The following is a 19,029-nucleotide window of genomic DNA, read 5'->3' as shown; positions in this document are numbered from 1 at the left end:
ACAGCAGGAAAACAGAGTGGGAAGTTGTGTGGGAGCAGACGTTGACTCTGGACACCACTGAGGTGCCCAGAGCCGGGCCGGAGGCGGGGGAGACAGCAGGAGACAGCACCAGGAAGAAGGCAGGCCATCACGCTGAGTGAGAAGTGAAGGGTCTTCATGAAGTCAACAGGGGACACCTGGCAGGGCTGTAAATGACGCACAGGACACTGTCTCTTTTTATCAAGATCTGTATTTACAATCTGCAGACACAAACAGGCATCCAGTAAACACATCCAGAACAAAGCGTTTCCAAAGCGTGACCCGCGGCTGCAGCCACAGGACGGGCCACTGCCCAACAGAGCTCCCCAAGCGGCCCCCGCCGTGACCTGCCCCAGCACTGTGGGGACGCGGGCTCGGTGGGGCGGGGTACACACAGGGCTCACCCACGTCCGCTCCCCGAGGACGCGGACTGAACAGTGTGTCTACAAGGGCACCGAGAGGGACGTCCCCGCCACGAAGCAGCCCAGAAACAGATCACGCCGGCTTCACAATCTGCTCGCACACCCTTTATAAGTGGCGCCCACCCCAGGGTGCACAGGGCTGTCCACAGACACCCACACCCGAGTGCAGCCGACGTGATCGCAGACAGCTCCCCAGCTCCCCGGGGCTGCTCCCGCAGGCCGAAGGGGACAAGATGAAGTCTTTGTCTCCTGACAAAAACTCTGTACATGCAAATAGAAACTGCAAAGTAGAGAAGCCCCAAAGGCCGTGTGCAGGCTAGGTCTTTGTGGGGACTGCAGGCTCTGGAGACTGCAGGAACTCGTACGGGTCGTGGGCCGCCTCCGACTGCTCCCCAACGCTGAGGCGAGAAGGGCTCCCTGCAGTGACGGGGGGGGGACACGTCAGCCCAGCGCTGCCACGCACGCCGCCCAGGAGGCCCGGCTGGACACGTGTCCCGTGGCTGTGGCTAACTGGGCCCATGGCTCAGCCAGAGCCCCGGACCCAGGGCAGAGACCACCCGAGGGCCCCAGGGAGGGGTGACTGAACCTCCACACAGCAGGGCTGTCAATCCTGCAGGAAGGCAGCTCCTAGGCCGGGGATCCTCAGACACTCCCAGACCCCGAGGAGTCCCAGGGTCACCCTGAGTCCACCAGGACCTTGGGGATCCTCGGACACCCCCAGACCCCGAGGAGTCCCAGGGTCACCCTGAGTCCACCAGGACCTTGGGGATCCTCGGACACCCCCAGACCCCGAGGAGTCCCAGGGTCACCCTGAGTCCACCAGGACCTCGGGGTCTTCAGACCCCCAGACCCCAAGGAGTCCCAGGGTCCCTGAGTCCACCAGGGCCTTGGGATCCTTGTAGCTGGGACCCACCCCAGAGTTACCTGGAGCCCCTTCACACGCTTCTATCACCAAGGTAACGGGACCAAAATACCGGCCCTCTACTTGGACAGCTTCAGCCAACGGTCTGCGGCTGATCGCTCCCCTCCCCTCCCCCAAACGTCAGGGCCGCAGAAAAGGAAGTTCAGTGCTGTGTCTGGAGCTGACACAGGACCTTGAGGACCTGAACAGTGTGCTCAAGGGCCAGCAGACGATATCTGCTCCCGTCCTGGCAGGGTCGCCACCCACCACCCACCCACCCTCATGTGCCAGTGGGGGCTCCCGACCAAGGACAGCAGTGTGCCCCTCCCAAATGAGAGCCCTGAGGTCCCATGACCCCCCACCAAGGACCGTGAGGTCTGTCCCGTGCCCAACACACTGAGGGCCCCGAGGTCCTGTGGCCTCCACCTCCACCAAGGGCCCCGAGGTCTGTTCTGTGCCCCCTACCGAGGGCCCGTGACACCCCCACTGAGGACCACATGGTCTGTCCCATTCCCCCCCCTACCACCACCAAGGACGGTGAGGTCCGTCCTGTATGCCCCACTGAGGGCCCCGAGGTCCTGTGGCCTCCACTACCACCAAGGGCCCCGAGGTCCGTCCTGTACGCCCCTCCACCAAGGGTCCTGAGGTCTGTCCTGTGCACCCCCCCGAGACTCCATGACCCCCCATGAGGGCCGGGCAGGAGCACAGTGCCGCCCACGCTGCTTCAGGAGCAGAAGCAGGAAGAAGCCTGTGTTCCCTCCGCGATGACACTATGGGGTCCACGGCTCGGACGCGACCGGCTGGGGCTCTTCCCAACATGGACCCGGCATTTTCAGGCCAAGCCCCCTGGTTCACAAGACTGACTTCCACGCCAACCCCTCCCCAGTGCAGCCGCCTGACCAGAGTCCCTGTAGGGGCCTGCAGCACCCCTGGGCCTGGCCCAGCCTGCTGGCCCCCGGCCCCCCAACCCCCCTGAGGCACCCACGCAGCCGCGCGGCGGGCCTTACCCAGGTGGTGCTGGTCCCGGTCAGAGGCGTTGGACAGCGAGCTGAGGTTGGACGAGGGCCGCGAGCCTCCGCGCTCCGCCTGCGCCTCCTGCAGGTCCTGAAGGAGCTTCGTCGTCTCGTCCAGGCTCAGGTGCCCATCCTCGGGGTCCAGCTCCTTCTTTACCTTCCCTGTGGACACGGAGACGGGGCTGAGCCTGGCTCGGCCACCACTGCCCAGCTGGGCTCGCGCCACATGAGGCGCCATGCAGCGGGGAGCGATGCACGCCGGATGACCGGCCGCACCCCCCAACGGCCCGGCGGGACCCTCCCCACACTGGCGGGGCCACGCTCTCCTGCGCCAAGCGGCCCCCCACCCTGAGGAGGCCAGGAGAATGTCATACGGGGCTCCGCACAGGCGTCAGGCAGCACCCGCATGGTGGGCAAGAAGCAGGGAGGCTCAGCCCCGGGGACACCGCAACCAAGAAGCAGGGGCAGCGAGCGGGACCCACCGCACCCTCAGAGGGGAAAGGACACGTGACGCGAGGAGGAGGGAAGACGCAGGAAAGCTGGGGGTCAGCAGTCGGTGCCCGCGGGGCCATGTCCGCCCCGGCTGGAGACCAGCGGAGACTATATGGCCCGAGGAAGACGGGCTGAATCAGGCCCAGGTGAGCGTGGGACAAACTACAGTCAGACTCCCCACGTTCAAGATAAACCCCCGGCCCCGGGCCCAGCAAAGAGATGCAGCCCAAGAACAGACCTGGCAGAGAGCAAACAGGGCTGGTGACAGCCCGCCCACCGAGACAGAGGAGAAGACGGCGGACTCAGTGGGAGGGGAGCCGGCAGGCGGCGGGCTGCCCTCGGCGCACCGAGGGACAGAGGACCCGCCGGGCCCCCACCTGCTTTCCTCCCAGGGCCTGGGGACGCGCCCAGCAGCGGGCGACAGGGGCCACGCTTGCTGCCGGGGGCTCTGCGGGAACAGGACTCTGCAAACTCGCCCTGGCTCCCGCAGCACCCCCTCCCCCAGCACGGCCCCTGGAGGGCCCTGGTCTGTCCGCTGGGACAAGCCACGAGCATGACCGCCTGCAGACTCCACGTGTCAGCAGGTCTGAAGGGGCCGGCAGGGAGGGCCCGCACACAGGGCCAACAAGGGCAGAGGACCTTCCTGGGGGCGCACGCTGTGAGGGCGGCGACCAGGCCCACGCAGCAGCACGGCGGCCACGGCAGAGCCCCCGCTGCCCAGAGGGCCAGGGGACCCAGGGATGGGCGGAGATCAGAGCACGCCTGGCGAGCCCTGCCGGGAGCCACTCGGGGTCCTGGGGACAAGGGGAGGAGGATCCTGAGAACAGGGGGTGGGGTGGGCGGGTCCTGAGGACTGGGGCTGGGTGGAGGGGGTCCTGAGGACAAGGGGTGGGGGGGTCCTGAGAACAAGGGGCTGGGTGGAGGGGGTCCTGAGAACAGGGGCTGGGTGGCTGGGGCGTCCTGAGGACAGGGGCTGGGGGTGGGGTCGTCATTTGAGGGCCCATGGGCTGGGCTGGGCTGAGCCACCCTCCCAGGAACAGGCACAGCACGGTGCCCGGCACAACCTACCTAGACAGCCGAGCACAGAGATGTCCAGTGAGACGTCCGAGTAGGGCTTCATGGCCATGAAGTCCAGCGTGGAGCTGCCATCCCCGAGAGGGTCCCCAGCCTGCGGGAGACAAGCCATGTGAGACGGAGGGGAGGCAGCGAGCTGGTGTCCACCCACCACCCAGGGGACAGAGGCTGGGTGGCTGTGCCCTGTGCATGCGAGGAGCCCACAGACGGGGGACCGTGCCGCAGCCTGGGGACCACAGGACCTGAGCTCCCCAGGGCACGCCTCCACCTGGAGCAGCTGGGAAGGGCACTGGTCCCCGGGGACCCATGGGCGTGAGGGGAACTGGAGAGAGACCCGCAGATGCTGGGGGGTCTCCGGGGAGACGCCCGGGACTCGAGGCCAGGCTCCTTCAGGAACTCGACAGACAGCATGGCAGGTCCTTGCCTCCTCTGGGCTGACCTGCAGGGGCCCTGCTGTGGGCCAATCGGGGTCGGGATGGGGGTGGGGGGCTCAGGCGGCTGCAGCCCGCCCCAGATCCTCGCAGGCCGTGTGGGGCCGGCGCCTAACACCACACGTGTTGCAAAGCCCAGACAGAGACCAAGCAGATGCCTGGCTGCCCTGCACACGTGGGGAGACACGCGCCCTCGGCTGGCACCTCTCCAATCTCCGTCAGTCAAGGGCCTGGCTGATGGGCACCTGACCTGCCCTGACCTCTGCCCCGCGAGGCCCCATCAGGGAGGCTGGTGACCCCCACAGCTCGGCCCAGTCCCGGGGCTGCTGCCCATACAGGCAGTTTCAGAGCTGGGGCCAAACGTGCCCCAGGTCACTGCAGGGCGGGGCAGAGACCACAGTGGACCGCGTCCTCGGGGGCTGGCGAGGCCCTGGGCCGTCCCTGCTGACCGCCCTCGTCCACCAGCGAGCCCACTCCCGGGAGGAGCCCCTGCCGGCTGCACACCCTCAGGCCAGGTCATGTCGGACCACCTCACTTTCCTCCTCAGCAAAGGGACCGAAGCTCCTCTCACTGGCGCCGTCTCAAAGGCCACACGCAACATCCTCAAGGGGACCTGAACCACTAGGCTTTTACTGTCTGTAACTTGTCCATGGAACCCACCTTCACTTCATCCGGAGGCTTCATCGGAACGCTTCTCCTCTACAAAGAATCACAGACAGGAGCCAGCCTCGCAGGAGCTGCACCCAGGAGCACACGTGCTCACCCTCCCACTCACCCACGAGGCGGGACAGGCCCGCCTGTGACCCGAGCAGGCCTCACAGGCCACGGCCAGAGCGAGGCTGCCACAGCGCCTGCCACACAAGACCAGCCGAGACCCCCGGCGGGCTGGGCACCCACGAGACCACCTGGGACAAGACGGCCGTGAAGGCGCGAGAGCCCCCAGGCTGCACCCGCAGCCCCAGGGGTGGGAAACAGAGGGCAGTCAGACGCTGGGCTGGGGCTTCACCTGGAGGACGGCTGACCCGGCGGGCGGCGGGGGGGGGGGGGGGGGTGGTGCTGAGACCAGCAGAGGAGATGGTTGGATGGCATCACCGACTCAACGGAAGTGAGTCTGAGCAAACTCCAGGGGACACTGGAGGACAGAGGAGCCTAGCGGGCTGCGTCCACGGGGTTGCGGAGTGAGACGCAGCACAGACAAGCACCAACGGCCTGAAGCTGCGCCGCCCCGAGCAGCTCACGCTCACTAACGCGACCAGAGCGCTCTGGCCGCCTCTGTCCTGAGCTGGCCGCACGCGCCTGGCTCTCCTTCCGGGCTCCCCATCCTCCACTAGTCTATGCAGCCAGTTCAGTGCCGGCACTGCGCTGCTTGGATTCCTGCAGCTCAGCAGCACAGCTGAAATCTGCATGAGTGATGCCCCCGGGCTCTCTCTCGTCTCCTGTGCCTCTGTGTAAACTTTAAAATCATTTGTTCCAGCTTTCTGAAAAATGCCACTGATGTTTTTATAAGGACTGCACTATATCTATGGATTGCTTTGGAGTATGTGATCATTTTAACAACATTAACTCTTCCAATGCAAGAAGAGAGTCTATTCAGTAAGCAGTGCTGGAAAAACTGCAACGTTACAGGCGAAGAAATGAAATTGAACTGTTCCTCTAGCACTGTGTACCAAAGGAAACTCAAAATGGCTGGAGAGGGGACATTCGAGGCTTTGGGGTCACGCACAGGGTGTGGCACGCTCTCCATTTCTACTTTCTAAAACACTCAAAATCTGTAAAAAAAAAACATTGTTAGCTCACAGGCCAAAGTTTGCCAATCCCGATCCTGATCAAAAAAAGACATACTACAAATGGAAAATAAAAATACAAGTGACTGCAGACACTTCCTCAGCCACAGGTGAGTCAGACATCACTCCACAAAGAGGCTAAGACATCGATCTAGGTGTCCACACCAGGAAGACAAGTTTCAAATATGAAAGTAAAAGACAGTTTTCAGATAAATAAAAAGGTCTTTTAAGGTAAAAGGACATTTTTCAGGACGATGGAAGGTGATAGCTGATGAACAAAGGCAGGTCTAAAAAGGGACAGAGAACCTGTGCCCGACGAGGGCGTCCTTCTTAGGTTTCCCTGGAAGGCAGCCGACCTGCGGGGAGGAATAGCTCCAGGCCACCTCACACACACTCCCTGCTCGCGCACACTCCCTGCTGGCGCCTACCTGCCTCAGCCGGAAGAGCATCCGTGAGTGGTCCCCACCTGTGATCTGGTCCAGCAGGTCGTCCACCAGCTTCTTGCTGTAGCTCCCGGCATCCTTCACGAACTCCTGCAAGCTGGAGGGGGCCGTGAGAGCCGCTGGGACCTGCGTTCCGCACCCTCCCACCCCCCAAAGCTGCCCACCCCCGAAGCTGCCCACCCCCGAGGTCCAGACGGGGCAGGTGGAAGGTGGACAACAGTGACCCCAAAACAAGAAACAAAGGGAAGGCAAAGCGGAGAGCAAGGCGTCTGCACACCTAAGCCCTCACGCCCACTTTATGAGGGCGCCCCCGCCTGTTTCGGGTTCCAGGAAACAAGGGAGTGAAGGAGAAGTCACACGGAGGGCCCCACGCTGGGTGGGCTGGGAGCACCGCTGGGGCCATCTAGGACCATGAGAAAGTGAGAAAATCCCAAACCATGCTAGCGAGCTTAAAACAGAGGCCACACACTGAGAACACAAGCTGGGAGCAGAGCCCACAGTCCAAGCAGCACAGCCAGGCCTGAAAGAGCCCTGAGGGCAAGGCCTTCACACGGCCATGGGCCTGACTCCGCACCCAGCGTCACTGCCTGGACCAAGGGCGGCTGCCTGGACTTCATGCCCAGCGTCCAGCTGCCTAGACTCCGTACCTAGCGTCTGGCTGCCTGGACTCTGCGCCCGGCGTCCAGCTGCCTGGACTCTGTACCTAGCGTCTGGCTGCCTGGACTTCATGCCCAGCGTCCAGCTGCCTGGACTCTGCACCCAGCGTCTGGCTGCCTGGACTCTGCACCCAGCGTCTGGCTGCCTGGACCAAGGGCGGCTGCCTGGACTTCATGCCCAGCGTCCGGCTGCCTGGACTCTGCACCCAGCATCTGGCTGCCTGGACCAAGGGCAGCGAGCCCCAGAGCCGAGTGCCGGGGCAGGACGATACACGGCCACCTCCTGGGAGGCCACCCTCCGCCATCACACCTCCCTCTTGGTTTCCCGCCTCTATTTCTTTTCTTGCACAGACGTCGGGGTCAGCTACTGATTCACTGTACTGGAGGCTAACTGATCCCTGCGTGTTCTTCAAACACACTCCACGCTGTTTTTGGAGTGAGACAAAGATCTGACGTGAGGAGACTCCATTTCTCACCGTCCAGCACAGCTGTCACAGTCCCCACATAAGACACTAAATTCTAAAGGAACGCTCCTCTTTTCTCTCAGGAATGAAAAAATACAAACCCCAGTCCACAGGTGCAATACCAGATCACTAGCTGTAGTACCACACCTGTCACAACTGGGGCTGAACTATGCCCCCAACATCACACGCTGAGGCCCTGACCCCCTGCCCCTCAAACACAGCTGCACACAGAGACGGGGGCCTTAGACGGAATTCAGTTAAAATGAAGCCTTCCTGGTGGCCCTCAGTGTCTCCAGAGCAAAGGAGCTCGAGATGCAAAGTGAAGCTGGGGGAGGACACTGCAGGGGAGGGAGATGCTGGGGGAGGACTCGGGGGAGGAGCTGAGGAGGGCAGCCTCTGCACCCAGCAGCCAGGCCTCAGGAGGAGCTTGGATCCCGCCTCCAAGACGCGGGTGCTGTTGCAGACACCTGGTCTTGGCAGCCTGAGCCGACACATGGGCGCAAGAGCCCCTGGACGGCCATGACCTTGGTTTTCCCAGAGCACGGTGGGTCACACCAGGCTCTTGCAGGCTCTGGCCTGGATCGTCATCCCCTTAAAAACCTGGTCCAGTTACCTGGGCTTCGAGGCCACCAGTAGAGGCCAGTCATCTTACTGAGCACCACCACGGCCTGCAGCCTGCCACAGATGCTGGCCAGCCCACCCACCTCAGTGCACACTGCACGCCCGTCTCGTCTCCGTAGGCCGAGTACAGCAGCTCCACCTCGTCAGCCTTCAAGTCGCCAAACACGGAGTTGTTGTGTGTGGAGAGCGCGGTGCTGGCGCTGGAGAGGAAGGTGACTGGGGGGGGTGCGGGGGCCGACGTGAGGGACTCACACCACGGGCCACATGCACGCCACGTCTCCAGGGACCACGGAGGCCCCACACAGAGCCCACGTGCTCCCCGCACCGAGTTCTCAGGAGCCTCCAGGCAGGGGGTCTGTCCGCTGCCTACAGCGTCATGGCCCCCGAGTGGAGGAATAGTGACTTCGTCGGAGGCACTTTAAGTGGCGTCACTGGACCACCAGCACACGCAGGGCAGCTGAGCGTGGGGAGGAGCCCCCACACTGGCCGACGCAGAGGCGGGTCCTGCCCTCTGGGCTCCAGCTCCTGCTCCTCCCGGGACACCCCCGAGCGTGATCAGACCCAGAGCTGGGCCTCACGCAGCAGCCGCTGGGTCGGGGGTGGTGCCTCACCTCGGCTCCTCCGCTCCTCCCGGAAGCCCAGCGTGGTGAAGCCAGGCAGCAGCTTGCTGGACAGTGAGCTCAGGTCCACCGGGTGGGTCTCCTCCTCTGCAAGGGGACCAGGCTCATGAACAGGCGGGCCCCAGCCGCACGCAGCAGCGGGGGCGTGTGGGAGCACAGCCTGGGGGCCCCTGGAACCATCTGAATTCAGGTCTACACAGCCGGCAGCACCCTGAAACCCTGGCTGCCCGCAGTTTCAGAGTGGAAAGCCAGCGATCGGCCTACCGCGCGGCAACACAACCCCAACTCACGCCACGGATCCCGCCTCAGGCCTCAGGCCACGTGCTACAGAGGCAGCACGGCTGCCTCCGCCTCCTGACAGGCCTGTGGATGGTTCCCACGGGGCCTGGGGCCTGATAGGTCTCCACGTCCCCATCAGAACCTCAATCTCGCGCTCAGAGCGGAACCAGCTTGCCTGTTCTCTTTTATCGAGAACGCTACGATTTACTCCAGCTGACGGTTCAAGTGGCCAGCTCCTGCCCTCCGCACCCACAGAGGACCCTTGACTACACTGCATCCTGCCACGTGGGCGATGGGCCATGCCCCAGCTACACGTCACCAAGGCGTGGAGGTCAGGGATGGGGCCGGTCAGCAGACAGGATGGGGTGGGGGGCGGGCACGCACCGTCGGCATCCAGCCCGGCCGTGTTGACCACGCTGTAGAGCAGACTTCCATCCCCATTCTTCTTCAAGTAGCCCATCTGCAAGAGAACAGCCTGAGCGCCCGCGGCCCCAACCCCCTGCGGCCCCCAGGGCCCCCACGCCGCCAACCCCCTGCGGCCTCCAGGCCCCGCCCAGGGCTCCCCCGAAGCAGGGTGCCCTTGAGGGGCCAGGAGAACCGTGACCTCTGAGGACGGCCTGTCCTGAGTAAACCCTGAACAACCACAGAGCTCCCCGACCCCAGAGACCACAGACACGCCTTGTGCGGTGAGCATACGACCCCGGACACACGTGTGCCACAGAGGAGCTCCTGAGCCGAGCTCCCAGGACCCTCACGACCAGGAGCTTCAAGGACACACGACACTCCCCAGAAACAGCCTTTTCCAGGAGCTGGAAGCCTGACCAATGCGAGCTGGGGCAGAGCCTGGCCAAGGAGACCAGAGGCCCCGCCCCACACACACGGAGCCCGCCTCCACCTAAACTGAGCTCCAGCCGGGAGCAGGGCCGCTTTGCAGGCTGGGAGCAGCCGCATGCACCGGTGCAGGGGAGCCCAGGGATGGGGTGCGGGGGACGGCAGGGCTCCTCACTGCAGCCTTGAGCCCGCAAGGAGCAGAGGATCCTCGGGTGTGGGCAGACCTGAGGTCTTGGTGTGGACTCATGGCCTTTGGTGAACTGAGTCAGGGCAGGCTGCACAGACGGACGCACGGACAGATGTAGCTGTCCCAGCTCTCTGCGCGCCCGGGCCCAGACAGGACGGGGCGCCCTTGTCTGTGAGGAGTCAGTGCTCACTGTGGAAGTGCTGACTCCGGGGCTGAGGAGCCACGACGGCGTACACCAGGCTTGACACACAGAGCTGCCACGTGACCACACGGGGACCTCACACCCTACAGCAGGCGCGTGCAACCAGCAGGAAACAGGTGGCGTAAAACGTGGCGTGTCTCATATAACCCGACACATCCCAACTGCGACCACTTCACGGCTCTTTACGCAAAACCTCTGCAGCCTTAGTATAAACAGAAAGTTCAACTAGGTTTCCACATACGTTTTGTGGAAATGGAGCGTTGGACACCCCGGGTCAAACAAAACACCAGGGTTAACTTGTGTCCTCGCTAACAGTCACCAGGAAACCTGAAGCCACTGGCCACGTGATCCCTGCCAAGCCTACCGGATGCCTCCTGTGTCAGAGAGGTGTGCAGAGCAGGGCGGGCCCTGAGGACCGGTTCACGACTGGTCAGACCCGTGGAGACTGCATAGGCACAGACCCCGAGAACACGGAGAGGACGCACCGCTGCGGAGAGGCAGGGCAGGCTTGGCCTCAGCCTGGAGACAGAGCGCAACCCTCTGCTGGCTGGCGACCTGCACACCACACGCCATCCCCGCTCTCAGGAGGTGGCCAGCGGGCTGCAGCAGCCGCGGGGACGAGGCACTAACCCCCCAGCGACAACGGCACCAGGACACGGCAGCGCTCCGGCCAGACACTCACGACGACCGCTGACGCTCGGTCGTACCGACAGGCCAGCGCCTGGCAGGGGACAGCCGCCCCGCGGGGGCGCTACCTTGCCGCCGGGCACCAGCCGGCTTATCCTGTCCCGGGCCTCGTCGGCCGCGTGCTCCACCAGCGCCAGCACGTGCTCCTCCGCGGTGCTGTCCGTCAGGCTGCAGGCATTCCCCTCCGGCTCGAACACGCAGCTGTGAGGCGGGGACACGTGCGAGTCAGGCCTGCCCTCCCGGAGGCCCACCCGCGGTGGCAGAGGGTGTGGTGGGGGGCACACGCGCCTGACCCTCCACGGGCTACGGTGCATGGACGCCAGCCGAGCCAAGGGCCCTAGGTCTCAGCCCCGGCTTCTGGTCACCCTCGGGCGACAGGGCCTCGCTGGCAACAGCGTCGCTCAGGCACTGGACCAACAGCAGCAGCAACTCCGTGCAGGGTCGGGGCGCTGGCCGTGAGCCCGGGCTGTGAGCAGCGCCCAGGCCCCGGAGTGCCCCGAGATGGCAGAGGGAGAGGGGCAGCTGCCAGCACCCGAGGGAGGGGGTCTCCTCGTGGAAGGCTCTAGAAGCAGAGTGGTGGAACCCCTCCAATGAGTGTGGGGGGAGCCCTCTGGGGTCACAAGTCTACAGGAAGGCCCCTCACAGCCAGGGCCCCAGCTGCAGGAGCCCAGACGCAGGCCCTTGCCCGCCCTGACCCGAGCTGTCACCTACGATGGCACCACGGAGCCCCCGAGCCGGGGAGGCGGAGCCCTGACCACCGGCACACGTCCTGCACGAGGGGCCCCCCGGGAGTGGAGGGCCAGCGAGAATTCACAGGACACAGTAGCAGCAGCGGCCGGGCAGCGGGCCTGGCGAGCCACACCCGGGACCGAGTGTGAGCGTGGCCAGCGAAGGTGGCTCAGCCCATGCCCCCGAGACCTGCAGGGGTGGCCGTGACTCCCTACAGGACCTGTTGCTGCACCAGCACGTGGGGGGGGGGGCCAGAGTGGAGAACTGCACCCCTTGAGACCGACCCAGGGCTCAGGCCTCCTGGCAGTCTTGGCAGGATGGGGACTGCCACCACGAGCCACTGCGCTCTCGAGTGGGCAGGGAGGGGGTTTGCTTCTGTGTGAACATAGGGTGCAGCCTCCGTCCCAGCTGCCTTCAGTGAGACGAGCTGGGATGTGGCGCCCGCCAGCAGCGAGGGCATCGGTGCCCACAGGGCCAGGCGGGTGGGCGGCTCTACCTGATGACTTCTCTACTTGGTCGCTTGGACTTCTTGGCCGTCTCTATGTGCACGGGTACGACCTCGGGGACAGGCTCCTTGGCAGCTGTGTCTTCGTTGCCCAGAAGAGCCGCCTGCTGAGAGAAATCCATGTCCTGCATAAACGACATGCTGCGCTTCAGAGCTAAGAGCCGCTCCTGGAACCAGAAAGCACAGAGCCGCGGGCTTGACCTCTCCCTCCGGCCACAGCACCGACGAAGCGAGGGGGGGGGGGGTGGCCGCAGCCTCGCCCGGCCTGGCGGCTAACCCTCCGGGGGCGGGGCGCGTCCCCGAGGCTGGTGAGGCCGGCCCTGGTCCTAACACGTGGCACATGCAGCCTGGCTCACGGGACACAGGGGGGCCCCGGGGCTGGAGGCGGGGTGCTGGGCTCCGGGAGGCAGCCACACACGCCGAACCCACGAGGCAGGCCGCAAGCCAGCGAGAGCCACGCATCTGGAGCTCCGCCCCAAGCCTGCTGGGGATATGGCCACGGGCAGGAGCAGAGAGGGGGGCATGTCTGGAGGAGGGGCGTGCTCGCAAGGGCGGCTGGCTGGGGGCTCCCTAGAGCAGAGGGCCCGTGCCGAGGCCGGGGGGCGTGGATGGAGCACGGCATTCGCTGTGAGCCTCCGTTCGGGTGTGAGAGCCGCGGCGGCGGCAGCGGCATGGCGCCCAGCCGCAGCCCCGCTCCCGCCACTAGAGGCCCTCACTTTGCTCATCATCTTGAAGCCGGCGTGCAGGATCTTCTTGGCCAGCTTGTAGTACACGGTGTCTGGCCTGTTGTACGTCATCGCATTGTCGCACATCAGCTTGAAGTCTGCCTGGAAAGGAGACAGTTCCCCGGATGTGGAGCCACACAGACACCAGCAGACTCAAGCTTCCTGCCGAAGCCGCCAAAGGAGGCGCTGGACACCCTGGAGAGCAGACGCGGCTCTCCGCTCTAAGGAAGACCTTTCCTTTAATCTATGGACAACTTTTCAGCTCATTTTCAGTCACAGCTTACTATACTAAGTATACTTCCCTGTTCCACACAGTAAGTGCCTGTACGTAGCAGTTTGTGTCTGTTCTTGCTGAGGCCCTGATCTGCTCGCCCCCAGCCCTGCCCTTCCAGCAGCCAGCCCTCTGCTCTGTCTCTGTTGTGTCGACAAGTTCATCTGCATCGCCGTTTAGATTCCCCATGTAAGTGATGCCATATAACACTTGCCTGACTCACTTTACTCAGTATAACCTCTAATTTCATCCAAGTTGCTGCAAATGTTGCCGCAAAAGCGAAATAATATTTCACTCTTTTTTACGGCTGAGTAATTCAAGAATCATTTTTTAGAACTTTGAAAAATTCTCATAACTGTTCGTTAGTCTTCACTCGCACAAGAACACTTGAACGAGAAGCTTGCCACTGTGCCATCCTTTCTGAACGCTGCACACACACTTCACGGGGGTAAAATGCTGGTTCCTCCGCTTCTTTCCTGACCTGCCCCCTTCCCTCTCCTTGGAAGGAACTCAGACATTAACACGAACAAGAACCAACAACCAGTTCTTTTAAGCAAAGCAGAGGGATAAACTGAGAGATGGGCACGCCCTCTCTCTCTGAAGTTTTCCATAGAATTTGGAATTCTGCCTACAGATGGTTACTCTGGTACCATTAGAAACACACTTTCCCCTAAAATAAGTGAGCAACTTACATCAAAGGTAAACGGCCTGAAACGTCGGTACTGTCACCCCAGCCAAACTACTCAGGGCACCAGGACAGGGGAGTTAGCCTCAGGATGGCAACGACTGTTAAGGCGGTGCGTGCCACTGGGAGCCCTTCCCTCGCCAGGCCAGCGCTCCCAGGGCTGGGCTAAGGCCACAAAGCCCGTGTCGCAGGTCTCGACTGTGACAGGCTCAGGTCACGACGGGGGACAGGGTGGCACTCTTCACATCTCAGCTTTGTCACTGGGCGACTGACCAGACTGGGCCCACAGGTGGCTGGGTGCACTTCAGGACACAGACGCAGGTAACCACCTGCCCGAACTTGCCAGGAAAACTTTCCTTTTCTCCCACCCACCCTTCAGTCACAGGTCAGCCAACACTTTCAGTGAGTTCTCCGGTAAGCAAAAATAGGAAAGCCAAGCTTGGCCAAAGCGAACAGAACCTAAGAAAGAAACACAACGCCTTTTTCTAAACGGCATTACTGTCAACACTGACAAACATCTGCTTTGATCTTCCCCCGAATCTGAATGCCAAAAAGTAGCTCTCACCTTTCACAGCCAGTGCTAAAAAGACAGAGAGTCAGCAACAGAGTGCTCAGGAGACAAAAACACCATGATCCTAAAAAATCTAAACTCCCAGTTAATTACATTAGAAAAATTACATTGCAGTTCAAATCAAACGCACCTTCGCTGGACCCAACATGTCCGTTTACGCCAGAACAGTAACTTGAGGACAAACGTCTACTAGCATGCAAGACGCAGGCTAACTTTTAGACCGAAACACGGAGGAAGTCACAACTGACCCCTGTATTTTCAAAACACCCACAAAGCTCGCGACTGCCAGCAGCCGAAGCCGCATGAAGGCAGCTGTGCGTGAACGCACACGGAGCTCCCTGGCGACGGCTCCAGGAGGGGCGCCGGTCTAGCCTGAGCTCTGCGACTGACTGGTGCTTGCTGGCTACGGTCCTGGGATGCTCTACCTTGAACTCCGTGACTGACTGGTACCCGTTGGCTGCGATCTTGTCTCTCATGGTGCCGAAGTCCATCGGGTGCTTTATTATCATCGAGTACCCGGGAGCGATTGCATCCGTGACAGGAAAAGCGAAAAATCCATGAGGATCTTTTCTGAAAACACAAATATCATTATTTAAACTGGGAAACCCCTAAGACCTGAGTGTTTGAACAAAACACCTCACAGTAAAAAATCTGATGCAATTAACCAAAATCTAAGGTTGCTTCTTAAAATCAACAAAATTTATGCTCCAGTGCTCTTGCCTGGAAAATCCTATGGACAGAGGAGCCTGGTGGGCTGCAGTCCATGGGGTCGCTAAGAGTCGGATATGACTCAGCAACTTCACTTTCACTTTTCACTTTCATGCACTGGAGAAGGAAATGGCAACCCACTCCAGTGTTCTTGCCTGGAGAATCCCAGGGACGGGGGAGCCTGGTGGGCTGCCGTCTACGCGGTCGCACAGAGTCGGACACGACTGAAGCGACTTAGCAGCGGCATGCTCTTTCAGATTGTGGTATTTTAGACACACTAAAAACTCCAAAACTACCGTCCTGGGTCCTGCCATGACCCCACCCTCTGGCGTTTGATCCCTGGTGCTGACTTGAGGTTCTTGGAACGCTGAGCCCTGCTCCCACAGGCATGCCCCCCCCAACCCCCACCCGTGAAGCAAGAGCACACAGAGAGAAGAGCCCAGACGCCCCAGCAGGAGCCCCTGGGAAGCACCTCTCACCTCTGCAGCTGGCGGAGGAAGTGCTCCAGCAGCTGCTGAATCGGCGTGCTCTCGTTTTCAGCTGCCGATTTAAAAACGGAAAAAGGAAAATTAAACAAAAGTGTTTTGCTAACGCTTCGCCATAAAGAAAACGCCAATTTCGTGGCCCTTATCAATCTATTTCCTGTTCCAGGCTCACACAAGCAGATGAGAAGGTGAGCAAACCCACACGTGGTCCCCACTCAGTGCAGCCAGAGAAAGGTGCAGGACCCAGCAGCAGCCCCCAACCCCGCCGGAGAAAGGTGCAGGACCCAGCAGCAGCCCCCAACCCTGCTGGAGAAAGGGGCAGGGCCCAGCAGCAGCCCCCAACCCCGCCGCTCCGAGACAACCAAGATGGGCTGTCATGTGCCACCCTGTCCCCAGCCTGCACCGCTCCTGGGCCTAGGATGTTCCAGACAAGCTAAGAAGATGCAATCAAGACTTTGAGCAGAAGTCGCCAACGAATGCCCTGATAGCACTCTATCTGTATTTTCTGCTCATGCCTCTGCTCACTAGTAAAACGGGGATAAAACGGGTGTTCTTGTGAGGACTCCGACTATTAACTACATCTCTGGATGCACGGCATGAAAGCACTGTTTCCAAGGAACGTGAACACAGCAGTCAGTGAGGTTTCCCTCCACAAGAGTACGTATGTATATGGTCTTCCCCACTGTGTCCCCGAGGCTGCACCCGGAGCCCCAGATCTGGGGTTATAAATGCTCTTCTCAACCAAGGAACCAGGGTCCTTGGGGTCACTCTGGTCACCAGGGCAACACTGTTGAGCAAGACCAGGAGAGGCCCAAGGAAACCTCATCTGACCACAGGCTTTCCAGGCACACAGGGGAGGGCACTCAACAGCGGTGTGAATGAGCTGAGTGATTACTAGCAACCGCAGGCATTCCACTGCCTGGAAAATCCCATGGATGGAGGAGCCTGGTGGGCTGCAGTCCATGGGGTTACTAACAGTCGGACGTGACTGAGCAACTTCACTTTCGCTTTTCACTTCCATGCACTGGAGAAGGAAATGGCAACCCACTCCAGTGTTCTTGCCTGGAGAATCCCAGGGACAGGGGAGCCTGGTGAGCTGCTGTCTATGGGGTCGCACAGAGTTGGACACGGCTGAAGCGACTCACCAGCAGCCGCAGGCATTCCACAGCCACATCCAGCTGAGCAGCTGCTGCCCTGTGCCGACCTGTCTCCCCCACAGGAGGCCCAGCGGCCCCATGTCTCACTGCTCCCCGGGAGTGCGGCTACCAGCAAACACCACCTCCATGACCGCAAGACAATGTCTCCCTGCTCCCCCAGCAAATCAGAGGTAGTCAGACCTCCAGTCAGAGCCAGCGTGCCTCCCCCGAGAGGCGCCTGACAGTCTGAAACCAGAGGGAACTCCCCACACAGATCAGAGGGAGCCGGAGCTTTCCAAGTTTCTGCGCCTCAAGCCAGCACAGCTCCTGGGGATCTAAGGGCCCAAATGACTGACGCCAGCGCTCGCCTCCTTCCATCTCCAAGGACCTTCTTGGGACTTTCGCGCTAAGAGGCCAGGAGCCGCAGCAGGCCAAGCCCTGCTCTAGAAGCTCAAAGCAAGCAGCAAGAAACTCAGGCTGGCCCAGCTCCTCTGTGAGGCCTGGGAACAGAGAGCGTAGCTCCTTCCATCCTAGGCGTCTCCCCAAGCCCAAGGGCAGAAAGCCACCGCTGCTCCCCACGACAAGCCCCCCAGCTCCAGGACACCCCGAATGCTGCCACTCGCCTGGCTGTGTCCGGCAGGCCCGCACCGGCCGGTCGGGGGGCGGCTCCACCTCCACCTTCTTCCCCGGGTCAAAGTCGTCGGCCTCCCCCTCCGTGTCGCAGTGCTCCTTCTCCCGCTTCCGCTTCTTCTCCTCCTGCGAGGCAGGGTCAAGGCAGCGAGGGCAGTGAGGTGGTCTTCAACAGACCTCCTGTCTCTAAGGGGCGCTGAGAGCGAAAAGCCTCTTCCGGGACCCTTCTCACTGCAGACCCCACCCTTTCAGAGACCCTCCACAGGGGCCGGGTGAGAGACGAGAAACGGGAGGCCCTGACTCTGCGGGGCGCGCTCCGCCAGAGAGGACACCCCAGCCCAAGCCCAGAAGCCCTGGCTCCGTCCACCTCTGCCCCAGGGGTTTCGGGCCGCCCTCTTTCACCTTTCGCTTCCGCCTTTCTTCATCGTCAAGGTGCTTCTCCTTCTCCGACTTTTTCTTTTTCTTCTTCTTCTTCTCCTTGTGTCTCTCCCGCTCGTGGTCTGACCTGTCATCATAGTAACTGGAGTCGTGGCCGGACCCCGAGAGCTCCGTCACTTCGCTTCCTCCAACTTTGAGGACCAGCTTCAGGGGCTTCTCCAAGGGCTTGTCTGCATAGTCTGTGGACACAGAGGTGGCCTTCACCGTGCGAGCTTGGGGAGGCCGCTCAGCAGCGCACACTGCTACCCAGCCGGCGGCACCTCGGCCCAAGGTGAGGGGACGCCGGGAGGTCACTGAGGTCCGGGAAGGTGGGAGGACAGGCCGAGCTGAGGCGAGCAGGGCACTGCCGGAACCATCAGAGAAAGACGGCGGTGAGTGCAAAGGACGGTAGCAGGGGGGGGGGTCCTTCCCCTCCCCGCCCAGTTATCCTCCACCGGACGAAAGGCGGGTCTCCAGGCCACTGTCGGAGGAACCAGACCACGCCTGGGGCCCCGGAGCCCAATCCCGGCCCGCTAGCTCCGGGTCCCGGGTCGCGCCCTTCCCGCCCTGCCGCAGCCCCCGGGTGCGGGGTCCCTGACACCGGGAGGACAGCGCGCAGGCGGGGAGAGACTCAGGAAACACGGCCAAAGAAAAGGGATGCTCCACGCTTTTCTCCAGGGCGCGGCGACAGCGGGGCGCACGCCTGAGAGCCGCGCCCCCGGGGCCCGGTGAGCGCGCCCGCGTCCCCGCCCTCGAGCCCGGGCCCCCGCCGCCGCGAACACCCGCCCGGCGTCACAAAGCGCGCCGCCGCCTCACCCTCGTACGACGAGCGCCATTCGGCCTTGTGCTTCTTGTGCTTCTTGCCCATGGCGGCAGCGCCCAGGGCAGCAGCGACCCCGCCTGGAGCGCGGCCGCCGCGCGCCGGCCCCGGCCCGCCGCCCGCCTCGCCCGCGGAGCTCGCCGGGCCGCGCCGGAAGCGGCTGCGGCGGCCGGAAGTGACGCGCCCTTCGGCGCCGGCGCTTCCGGGTGAGGGGGCGGCGCG

General features: G+C 62.4%; 1 protein-coding gene across 9 annotated transcripts; it reads right to left on the bottom strand.

Moving 5' to 3' along the window:
• Positions 1–211: 211 nt before the first annotated feature.
• Positions 212–18,956, bottom strand: BRD9 (bromodomain containing 9). Of its 9 annotated transcripts, none has more exons than XM_027980199.2 (16): positions 18,804–18,956; positions 17,973–18,187; positions 17,564–17,696; positions 15,799–15,859; positions 15,037–15,181; positions 13,076–13,186; positions 12,351–12,526; positions 11,194–11,326; positions 9,603–9,678; positions 8,931–9,026; positions 8,403–8,535; positions 6,564–6,675; positions 5,012–5,050; positions 3,915–4,014; positions 2,349–2,516; positions 212–857 (listed from the first exon to the last, which is right to left on the bottom strand). In XM_027980199.2, the coding sequence occupies exons 1-16, from the start codon at positions 18,853–18,855 to the stop codon at positions 757–759; spliced, it is 1,851 nt and encodes a 616-aa protein (XP_027836000.2). In that variant the 5' UTR covers positions 18,856–18,956; the 3' UTR covers positions 212–756. The 9 variants fall into 9 exon arrangements, with proteins under 9 accessions (XP_027836000.2, XP_027836001.2, XP_027836002.2 ...); XM_027980200.2 differs by having other exon boundaries at positions 12,351–12,484; XM_027980201.2 differs by having other exon boundaries at positions 12,351–12,466.
• Positions 18,957–19,029: the final 73 nt, after the last annotated feature.

This window comes from Ovis aries, chromosome 16 (genome assembly GCF_016772045.2).
Source record: "Ovis aries strain OAR_USU_Benz2616 breed Rambouillet chromosome 16, ARS-UI_Ramb_v3.0, whole genome shotgun sequence".
NCBI lineage: Eukaryota > Metazoa > Chordata > Mammalia > Artiodactyla > Bovidae > Ovis > Ovis aries.
The sequence above is the reverse complement of the archived record's forward strand: the minus strand, read 5'-3'. Positions and strand labels throughout refer to the sequence as shown.